Below are 11,041 nucleotides of genomic sequence, written 5' to 3' on the forward strand. Positions count from 1 at the left end.
CTCCCCAGCCAGGGCAGCCGAGTGCCGGCAGCACCAGGGACTGGAGCAGGGAGAAACCTCAGGCAGGCAGTGAATTAGCAGCATGACACAGCAGCCCAGCAGCACTGGCACAAGGGAGCAGCGACCGGGGTAATGGAGGAGGCTCCGGAAGCTACACAGGGAGCCGGGATGGATCCACATTGGGTGCTGTGGGGAGGGCACATAGGGGTGCCCCCATGGGCAGCAGCAGCTGCTCCCACAGGGTTCAGGGTGGGCTGGAGGACAGGGGCAGCATGTGGCCCCTCACCCCTGTGAGGCACTGCCTTCACAAAGGCAGGATTAACTCAGGTGTCCATCACTGCAGCTCAGCACCCAGCACAGCTCCTGGTCCTGCTCACCAGCCCCTCCTCACCACAGCACCCCAGCCCTGAGCTCACACACAGAGACAGCTTTTCTGTTTTTCTGGGGCTTTTTTTTTAACAGAAGTTTATGGTTATATGCAAATTAGGTCATTAAATGATTTGCATAAAATGTTCGCACATCAGCGACTAAGTGTTCCTAACTCCCCACCCCCCGAAGGTAGTAATCCTACTCGACTAGCGCTGTCACACGCGTGGCCCCACTGACCCCCGTGTGTCTCCCTGCTTGCTCACACATGCCCCGTGCTCAGCGGCCCTGCTCTGGGCTGCTCACGCAGGCAGAGCCACGGTCACAGGCACAGGCTGGGCACACACACACCCCTTTACCAGACACGGGTGTATCCACACTTCCCTCCCCGGGTGTCGGCCGCCCGTGCCCCCTTGTACCTTCCCCACGCTCACAGGGGGGACCCAGGCGCCCTGCACACCTCCTGTGAGCCAGGCAGGTCCCTCGCACACCACTCCCCACGCACATGCCCCACTGTCCGTGGCTGGGCACCTGCTGCGCAGCCGGAGCCCTGCAGGCACAACCATGTCCTTGGCGGAACGGTGTTCCCGCCCGTCCCTAGCTGTTGGTGAGGAAGAGACGTCTGTGTCTGGAGGCAGAGCCGCGTGGCCGGCCCCGACGCCGGCCCCGGCCCCGGTTCCCAAAAGGGCTTCTGCTGGGCACGGTTGTCTCTCCCCAGCTGGTGCTCCCGGCCTGCGGCTCAGGGAAGCTGGGCTCGGCTTTGGGCTGCTCGAGGAGTGGGCTGGGGTCTGGATGGGGCTCGGGCGGCGGCACCTGGCTCTGCCGGGCGCTGGCCCTCTCCTGGCGCAGGTAGCGCAGCTCGTCGCGGATGTCCGTGAGGACGCCCAGCAGGCGGAACTGGAGCTCGCGGTCACGGGCCCTCTCCTCACGCTGGGTTGCCCGCTCCTCCTGCCACATGGCCAGCTCCTGGTGGTACAGGTGGTCCCACTGCTCCTCCAGGTCCAGCAGGTGATGGATGTTAGTCCTCCAGCTCTCCCGGCGGTCCTCCCGCAGGCGGGAGCAGCCCAGGCCGCGGGGTGGGCCAGGGGCAGCAGGAGCATCCCCTGGGGGGGAGGCAGAGGAGGGCAGTGACTCCTCGGTCAGGGCACCATGCAGCGGGGAGCGGGCCGGGGGCTCCTCCTCTGCTGCTGCCTTCTCCCAGGTAGGCCCCATCAGTACCCTGGGCAAAGCGCCCATCTCTGGTCCCGGGCCCCCCGCCTGCTCCTCAGGGTGTGAGGAGTCGAGCCCACGGCCCAGAGAGGGCAGGTCGGACACCCCATCGTGGCCCCAGTCCGAGGGAGCATCTACGGGGTTGAGAGGGTCCTCAGGCAGGGAGGTGACGGAGCCCTGGGAGCTGCACCTGCGGATCAGCATGGCCTGGCGGGACAGTTTCATGTCTTCCTCTGCAGGCATGGGGGCCTCAGGCCCCGACTGCATCCCCACGGCCCCGCCGTGGCCTCTCTCCACCTCCCGGCCTTCCCGTTCCTCCTCCTCTGACATGGAGGCGTAGGAGACAAGGGACTCGTTTCGCAGGGACGGGGAAATGGCTGACACGTCTGGAGTCCGCAGCTCTGGTCCCGACTCGGCTGCAAGAGAAGAGAAGCCTTATGGTGAGCCTCAGCTGCTGCCCCGGCCCCCTACCCCTCCCTGACACATGGACACCCTCCTCACAGACATCCCTGATGGACACAGCAGGCCAATGTGCTCCATCTGCACAGCCCTCATCCACCAGCTTTGCTCACCACTGCCTTGAGTTCCCCAGGTCCCTGTGTGACACAGGGATGGCCACTGCCTTTGCCTTCATTGGGATTTGCCACCTTCTGCCACTGAAAAACCACTGGCAGTCACAAAACCGTGCTTCAGGTTCCCCGTTATGCATCTGCAACCCTTCAGGACTCACAGACCAACCACACAGGCGGGGCAGGCACAGGGAAACATCTCCAATCAGTGTCCCCCACTACGACACCCCCAGTGCCATGCTGAGGGCTGCATCCAGCCCCACGAGCAGCACTCTGCTGCACCAGGACACAGCTCTCAGTGCAAACCACCACCACAACCTTTTACCTCCCAAACAGACAGACCCAGAGCCCTCCCTCCACTGCAGCAGCCCATCTCCACTGCAGCCTTACCCGAACTACTCTGTCCCTCCCCTCGGCTGTACTCGCAGATGACGGAGGGGTCAGGGCTCTGCACCGCCAGCCGAGGCACAGCAGAGCCCTCCACGTCTGGCAGGGATGAGGGCTGCCCGTTGGTGTCGATGTAGATGCTGGGATGGCTGATGCCAGGCTGCAGGTGCATGAAGGACTGCTTGGTCGCGCCAGGGAAGAACAGATCTACGAGACAGAGAGAAGCCAGCCTCAGCCATTGCGCCGACGGCACTGCCAGTTCACGTGCCCCCACAGAAAGGCGGATGGGGCTCCCCAGGAGAATGGTCCCACAGGAATCTGCACAGGAATGATGTTGCATGGGGGACAGGGTCACACCAAAGCACAGATGCTCCTCCTGTGAGGCCGGCCTGCCCTATCGCTCACTTTCACCTCTCTCAAGACTGTCCTAAACTCAACCAGCTCTGAGGGTGTTGGCACCCCCTAACGTCCTGCAGGACTTCTGCCTCCAGCCCAGAACCCTTCTGCTCTGCAGCAAAACAGGCATCTGGTTCAGACACAGTCTTGAGCCTGAACCGAGTGGAACAAGACCCATGCTGCCCAGTCTGCCTCCAGTGAAATCTGTTGGACCAAGATGAAATCAAAGAGCAGAGGAAGAAGCAGGGTGGTGAGACACTGGAATAAGCTGCTTCAAGAAGCTGTGGCTGCCCCACCTCTGCAGTGCTCAAGGCCAGATTGGACAGGGCTTGGAGCAACCTGGTCTAGTGAAAGGTGTGCCTGCCAATGACAGGGGGCTGGAACTGGATGAGCTTTACGGTCCCTTCCAACACAAACCACTCTGATTCTATGATTCTATGGCAGCTAATCCTGGTGTCCTCTGGGGACACAAAGAAGTCAGACATGACATCTGGGTGCAAGATGCTGTGGGAGGATGGTGGGACTCTGCACTGAAGCAGATGCTCCCACTTCCTCTGATCTCAGCTACCGATGGGGGACACTGACCCTGACAGGAACAGGGGAAATAAAATGCCATCCCATCTTTTACCAGCTGCCTTTAGGTGGTGTCCAGCAAGGCCAGGCACTGCATCCAAGAAAGAAAAAAAGACAACAAAAAAGACCCACTCCCACAAAGTCTGAGGTGTTCCCGTTGATCCCAGGTTATTTCCACAGTGGATTTTGAATTCCAGTGCACACAGTTTTTAGCCTTGGTAGTTTGCCACTCAGACATGACAGGACCACAGCCCTGCAGATGCTGTGATCACAACACAAACCACATAGGAGAGTAAAACCCGAAAGACTCCTTCCACAGAAGGAGCACAGAACGCAAACGCCCAGCAGACCCCAGAGCTGAAGAGGACTGTGCCCTGGCGACATTACCAGACCAGATGTCACTCACAGGGATGCAGCACAGGACTCTCCTACTCCAACTCTCCTCTCCCCAGAGAACCACAACTGACCTGGGTCCAAGATGATTTCGGGCTCTGAGTCGTGGCTGGCCTGCAAGAAGGTGGAAGCCACCATCTTCTCCAGGGGCGTGAGGCGCGGCTTGTGGAGTGGCCCACCAGCACGGTTCATGGGCAGGTGCTTCTTGGAGGTGATCTTCTTCTTGACGTCCAGCCGCAGGTCGCGCCACTTGTGCTTGAGGTCGTCAATGGAGCGCTCGGTGTAGCCCAGGAAGTTGACGCGGCTTTGGATTTGGGTCCAGAGCTGCTTCCGCCGCACCGGGTGAGCCCGCAGGGCTTCAGACCCATACAGGGCGCTGAAATGCCGGACCACATTCCAGACCAGCGTCTCAGTCTCGTCATTGGAGAAGTTGGCCTTCCTCTTCCGGCCAGACGCTGGCATCGCCTGCGAGGCTGCGGCAGAGGTGGAAGGGGCACAATTGAACCTCGGTCCCCACTCCTCTCTGTCAGCTCCTGGGGGGAACATGGGGCTGCGAGAGCCCGAGGGAGCCGCGGAGGAGGGAGCCGAAGCAAGAGCCCCCGAGGCATCCATGGCAGGGGAGGCTTGGGCCGGGGAGGATCTAAAGAGCCGCTTCGACACACCACGCGGCAGAGGGGCACCTCATCCCCTTGCCCCGGCTCGAGAGCACCTGGGAGGGGAGAAAAGGAAAGGGCAGCGGTGGGTGGTGGCAGTGTGGGGTGATGGCGAGGGCCCCCAGCCCTCTCCAACCAGAGGCACCCAGGGGCCCCCAGCCAGCTACCACAGGAGCCGCAGAGAGGGTCATAGTCATGGCACAGGCCATGGCAAGCACCTCAGCCACAGCATGTGCTTTGGGGCCATGGCAGGTGGCTCAGGGCCACAGAGAGGGTGCTGAGGAGCACCTTGTGACCAGGTTTAGGGTGATGGGGAGTGCCTGGAGGCCACAGTGAGGGGCATGTGGCCATGCTGACAGCAATGGGGAGCACCTCTGGTTGCATGCTGAGTGTCTCCAGGACAGGGTGAACACCCCAGGGCCACAGCAGGAGACACAGCAACAACTTCAGGGCCATGGCTATCACCTCTGGGCTGCAGTGAGCCTTGGTCGTGGTCAGCACCTCAGGTCTACAGCAAGCACCTCAGCACTATAGCAAGGGCTATAGCTATGGTGGAAGCACTATGGCTGCAGCATGTGACCTCAGGCCAATGGTGAAAGCTTTGGCTATGATGAGCACTTTGGGTTTCCAGCTACAGCTCTGGGACCATGGCACAGACGTTGGCAATAGGATAAGTCTAGGGGGCATGGCAAAAGCAAAAGTCTTAGCCATGGTGATTATCTCAAGGGCATGATGAATACTTTAGCCATAATGCAGGCCTTGGCAAGTGATTCGGAGAAAACTCCAGGAACAAACCGTGTTCCCCTTGTTTCACAAGGGTCTTGGCCATGGTGAGAATCTCAAGACTCCACTGAAAACCTCAGGTCCCTGGTGAGGACCCTGGAGTCATGGTGAAGTTGCTGGCTGTGGTGAGCACCTCAAGGCCATGGCAAAGACATTACAGAAAGCTTTGGTCACGGTGAACACCTCAAGCTTCCATTGAGGCTCTTTGTGCCATGGAAAAAACCCATGACTACAGCAAGTGTTTCAATGCTATGGTGAAACCCTGGGCCATGGCAAACAACTCAAGCACTCACAAGGACTTTGGGACCACAGCAAAAGCCCAAGGCCACATCAAGTGTTCCAAAGCTATGGCAAAGACCTTGGCCATTGTGAACACCTCAAGCTCCAAGAGCTTCAAGACGCTGGCAAAGGCCGTGGTGACCACAGTGCATGTACTGGGCTCACAGCAAAGCCCCCAGCAGTGGTGATCACCTGGACACCATGTCACAAGGCTCCTGACCATGGCTCACCGCAGGCCTGGCCTCACTGCTCCCCTCATCCCCCAGCACCATGGCAAACTCCTCAATCACCCTCAGCATCTCCAGGCCCCATGGACAGCCCTCCATCAGCCACCTCAGGGCCCTGGCTGAATACCTCAGAACCGCAATCACCCTCCCCTCAGAGCAGCGGCCTCTCCCCACTCGGACGCGGGATGCCTGGGGTGTGGGGGGGCTACCGGTACCGACTGCACCCCCGGGGCAGGGCTGGGCCCTTCGGCGGGTGGCTTTTGTTCGTTCTTCCGCCGGGCACCGGGGACAAAGGGGCCGGGGCCTGCCCTCAGGGGAGGAGGTGGGGGGAGCCGGGGGGCAGGCACCGGCCCTGGCCACAGGCCTTCCACCCCCCTCCCTCAGCACCCCGCGGGGCAGGACGGCTGCGCCTACCTGTGCCGGGACGGGCGTGCGAAGGGGGGGAAGGGGGGGAGCGGGGAGGGGAGCCGGCGGCGGCGGGGCCGGGCTCGGCGGGGGGCTCAGCTCCGGCGGTGGCGGCGGGTAATGGCTCCCGCCTCGGCGGAACTCGCCTTCATTTCCTCCGCCTCCGAGCGGCGCGGCGCGGCGCGGCGCGGGCCCTGCGCGCCACCGCCCTTGGGCGCCGCCTGGCGGCACCGCGGCGCGGCGCGGAGAGCCGGCTAGTTACGCGGGGGTGGGGGGGGAAGGCGGGAGCAGCACACACGGACACCCGTGCATCCACACGCATCCCCGCGGGTGCTGCATCCCGGTGGGGATCCCCCCGTCCCCACACACCTCCCCCTGGGTGCTGCGGGACCCCTCCCCCGTGATGGTGCATCCCCGTGGCGTTCCCCCCTTGCACCCCATCCCTGCACCCTGCAACCCGCCTAGTGTGCTGCGTGCCCTTCCCCCCCCGCCGTGATTGTGCACCCCCGTGGCATGTCCAGGTGTGTCCAACAGGCACCTCCTGCCCTGCCAGGGCGCACTGCGGCCCTGCACACAGCTCCCCCTCGGTGTGTTGCCTCGCGATTGTGCATCCTTGTAGGTACTTCCCTGTGCATACCTGCACATCCCTTGCATCCCGATGCTCTCACCCGTGGGACACCCTCCCCCTTCGTACCCCCGTGATTCTGCATTCCCATGGGCACTCATGCAACCTGTGCCTGCACCCCCCAGCTGCTGTTTGCACCGCCGTGACCATGCATCCCCCTAGGCACATCCCTACATGCCCCCATTCTCTGCACCCATGTATCCCTTGCAGGATCTCTTGCACATGAGTTGCATGTGTTGTGCATTCCCACAGGCAACGTCACACAAAGCCAGTGCCTGAACCCTCCCATGCGCTCCTTGAATCTTCATCGTTGTACATCCCTGTGGGCACTTCCCAGTGCATCCCATCCCCTGCACCCAAGGGGGGCTGCTGTATTCCCATGCATCCCAGTGGGCATCACTCAGTGCACCCTGCCCTGTGCACCCGAGGAGCACCCATTGCACTGTCCCTGTCCCGCTCACTCTGGAAGGCACCCAGATGGACACATTCAAATACCCCCTGCATCCTCTGTCCTGTGTACCCTGATGCTGCTCAGTACCCAGTCACTGCATCCCAATGGGCCTCCCACCACAGATACCCCGATGGGCACCTCTTGTGTGTCCTGCCCAGGTGTGTCCCAACAGGCACCTCCTGCCCAAACCCTCTCACGTGCCCCTCACCCACCCCCCCTGGGGTCCTGGCCAAGGTGAGGCAGGTGAAGGGGAGGTTTAGGGTGGCCCCCAGGGATAGTGGGGTCTCTGTCCTGGTTAAAATATTACAATCACCACCTGTGCTGTGCTTTACTGAGTTCTGCCTTTTTAATGCCTGTTGCAAACCTCTGGGCACCAAGTGGTGACAGCAGCTGGTGCCACCCATCACCCCAAAACCCCCATGGGAAGTGGGAAGGAGCCCCCAGCATGGCTGATACCCCAGCACCACCCAATTTCCCCCCCCCCCCCAGTAAACACAATCACCCCACTCAGGGCAAATCCTCCCCAGGGGCAGCTCCATGACAGCTCCTGTTGCTGCAGAAACCATCCTCTGGGAGAAGGTTTTGGCAGCAGGTTCATGCCCCCAGTGCTGCCACAGCCAGTCCCTGAGCATGGCAGTTTCACAGCCTCCATGCACCCCACCGGGCACCCCCTTTGTCCCTGAGCCACATGGACCCACAGCAAACCCCACAGCACAACTCAGCTGGCAGTGATGCAGGAGATGGTGGCCAGGCCAAGCTGGTGATGGTCCCAATGAACACCAGTTCCCATCACAGACATGAGCAGGTCTGGTGCTCACAGTCTGGGAGGGTTGTCCCCGGTGAGGCCTTGCCCGATACCAGCTGACAGCATGTGCACAGCATCCTCCAGCTCGTAGAAGGCCTGGAAGAGGTCTGGTGAGGTGGCCTGGCACTCCAGGTACCGCCGCAGAGTGGCCAGGCTCCGCCACACCTCCCGCTCCGAGGGGCAGGGCTGCACCGCTGCCAGCTCTCCACCATCTTCACCATCTGCTGTCCCCTCATCCCCATCCGCCAGCTCTCCATCACGCTCCAGCTCCTTGTCTGTCAGCGTGCGGTGCTCCAGCTGCTCCTGGCTGAGCAAGCCCCGTGCTGGGGTCTCGGTACTGGCATCAGGGAAGAAGCCGGCAGCACGGAAGCAGCTGGCAATGAGCCCGGGGTGCACGTCACCCCACGCCTGCGCCAGCATGTGCAGAACATCCAGGAGGGTCGGCTGCCCCACGCCACGCTCTGCCGGAAGCCACCTCAGCAGGCGGCGCCGGTAGTGGCCCTTGAGGTCACTGGTGATGCCGCGGTCCAGGGGCTGGACCAGGCTGTTGGCTGGTGGGACAAACACCATCCTGACATTAGAAAGCTGGAGGTAGGGGTGAGCCTCGTGCTTGCTGAGGAGCAGAAGGATGCTCTTCCCCTGCCGCCGCATCCCCTCATTGAACTCCCGCAGCCACTCAGCGAAGAGGGGAGCGGTCACACTGGCCAGGCTGCTGGCACGGTAGCTCCAGGGCATCTGCCCCAGGTTGACACCCCGCAGGCAGCGGGGCTGGGGGCTCTCCCCCACTGCCCTCAGTGGGACCTTCTCCGAGCCGCTGGCATTGGTGCAGAGCAGGAGTGTCAGCCGGTCACCAGTGCTCTCACCAGGGGAGCTGGCTGGGTTGAGGACGGCCGTCTCCCCGCAGGCGTAGATCTCAGAAGGCGTGTAGCTGCAGAGGAGGCCAGGAAGCACTGCGCTGGCCCAATGCTCAGCTGTGGGCTGCTCCGAGTCTCCTTTCTCCACCAGTGGCTTTTTGAAGGTGAGGATGTGACGCGTCCCAAAGCGAGCCAGCCTACCACTGCTGGGCTCTGGGTCGGGCTGGCCCAGTGTCTCAGCAAGATGCTTGGCCTTGAACTGGAGGAGCGGGCGACTGACAGGCAGGTCAGTGGCGCAGGCTCCCTTCACCCAGCGCAGCAGAGCAGTCTCCAAGGCTACGTCCTTCCCTTCCCGCTTGCGTTTCCGCTCAGGGTCGCCATTACGGTGCCATTCGCTCAGGATCCGCTCCTTGTTCTTGATGATGCGGCAGATCTGGGGCTGTGACACCCCAAAGCGCTTGGCCAGCTCATTCTGTGACACCTTGGGGCCCTCCAACATCTCCAGCACCCGTACCTTCTCTGTCAGTGACAGCTCCTTCCGCTCCTTCCGTGGTGCTGCTGTTGTCCCTTCTGCTGTTCCTGAGGAGCGGCTGGCACAGGGAGCTGGGTGGCAGGGGCCGCCAGTGGCCCCCAGCCCCACCACCTCAGCGAACCCTCTTCCACAACGGCCACAGGCATAGGCGCGTTCTCCACTGTGCACCAGCCGGTGCCGCACCAGGTCTGGCTTTTGCCCAAAGCCTCGGCCGCACTCAGCACACTCGAGCAGCGGCTCCCCTGGCCGGCACCGGCGGCTCTCAAAGGCAGGGGGTGAGGGGATGAACCCCCCGTTACTGACACTGGGATTTAGCTCTGGCTCAGAGACGCCGCAATAGCTGCAGCCCCGTTCCTGCAGCAGGACAGGGAAGTTGCTGGAGGCAGTGCGGTGGGATGGGGGGGAGCCAGGCGGCGGGGACACACCTTCCTCGCTCTTCACCTCCTTCCCCAGCCAGTCTCCTGCAGAGACAGAATCCTGTTTGGGGGTGATCCCCTCACTGGGTATCCCGCGGGACGAAGCCCTCCTGCTCAGCAGGATCTGGCCCTACCACCCGAGCCCTTTGTCCCACTCACCCTGGGAGGGGCCAGTGGGTGCCATGTGTGGCCCAGGGCTCTGGTGCTCTCTGTAGTGCCCTGCTGCTGCCGCTGCCTCCTCCCCTCGCTCCAGCTCAGCCAGGATGTCGGGTTTGGTGACGGTGTAACCTGTTATGGAAACAAGAGGAGGGCCTAACGGTGCTGCTACCGGTGATGCCGCTGCACGGCGGCTGGTCACAGCTGGCCCCTGCTGGTGTCCCCGCGCCCCAGAAATCCCGCGGTAACAGACGCGGTCCAGCGGTGACCCCGGAGCCGCCCCACGGCCGCCCTGTGCCCCCACCCACCAGGACGGTGCTGCCGCCACCGTGCCGCGGGACCCGCTCCCGGCCAGGCGATGACCTGCAGCGCCAGGGCTGGTGGCGGGCAAGACCCGCGAGCCTCACCCAAGGCGACGGGGCGCTCGGGGTCCTCCTTCATGGCACCGGCACCGTCCCGGTCGGTCCTTGGGGAGGCACGCAGCTGCTCCCGGTGCTGCTCCCGGTGCTGCTCCTGGCAAGGCCTCACCTGCGAGCGGGACAACAGCGATTGAACGATTCGCTGCACCGGGATGACGGCGCAGGGACGGCGGGCACGGGGAGTTGGCGTTGCCCGCTGGGCCGACCAGGAAGAGGATGGGAGCGCGGCCAGCGAGCCCCGTGGGCCGCGGTACCACCGCCGGTGCCGTACCTGGGCCAGGCCGCTTCCCGCCCGGTGAGTCCCGGTGCAGCCCCGACCACGCCACTCCCGCCCCGCGCGGTCCCGCTGCCACCGGCGGGAGCGCGCTCCCCGGCACACCCGAAGCCCCGCCCCCCCGCTCCGCTCTACTCTGCCATTGGCCCGCCGCCCGCGGGCGCCTCGCGGGTTGGCCGCACCGCAGCCCAATCAGTCAGCGCGGGGTCAGGGATGCGGTGCTGGGCGTTCCGGTGCGCGGTCCCCCCGTCTCTGGTGTTGCGCGGTCC

At 63.1% G+C, this 11,041-nt stretch overlaps 2 protein-coding genes across 2 annotated transcripts; both read right to left on the bottom strand.

Moving 5' to 3' along the window:
* Positions 1-474: 474 nt before the first annotated feature.
* Positions 475-6,280, bottom strand: LOC115945642 (uncharacterized). The gene is made up of 4 exons (XM_034070751.1): positions 6,250-6,280; positions 3,968-4,366; positions 2,535-2,738; positions 475-1,991 (listed from the first exon to the last, which is right to left on the bottom strand). The coding sequence occupies exons 2-4, from the start codon at positions 4,353-4,355 to the stop codon at positions 964-966; spliced, it is 1,620 nt and encodes a 539-aa protein (XP_033926642.1). The 5' UTR covers positions 4,356-4,366; positions 6,250-6,280; the 3' UTR covers positions 475-963.
* A 1,541-nt stretch (positions 6,281-7,821) lies between these two features.
* LOC115945637 (tigger transposable element-derived protein 3-like) lies at positions 7,822-10,885 on the bottom strand. The gene is made up of 4 exons (XM_034069893.1): positions 10,770-10,885; positions 10,487-10,607; positions 10,083-10,211; positions 7,822-9,968 (listed from the first exon to the last, which is right to left on the bottom strand). The coding sequence occupies exons 2-4, from the start codon at positions 10,518-10,520 to the stop codon at positions 8,131-8,133; spliced, it is 2,001 nt and encodes a 666-aa protein (XP_033925784.1). The 5' UTR covers positions 10,521-10,607; positions 10,770-10,885; the 3' UTR covers positions 7,822-8,130.
* Positions 10,886-11,041: the final 156 nt, after the last annotated feature.

The sequence above is a fragment of the Melopsittacus undulatus genome, chromosome 1, assembly GCF_012275295.1.
Source record: "Melopsittacus undulatus isolate bMelUnd1 chromosome 1, bMelUnd1.mat.Z, whole genome shotgun sequence".
In the NCBI taxonomy this organism is placed as follows: domain Eukaryota; kingdom Metazoa; phylum Chordata; class Aves; order Psittaciformes; family Psittaculidae; genus Melopsittacus; species Melopsittacus undulatus.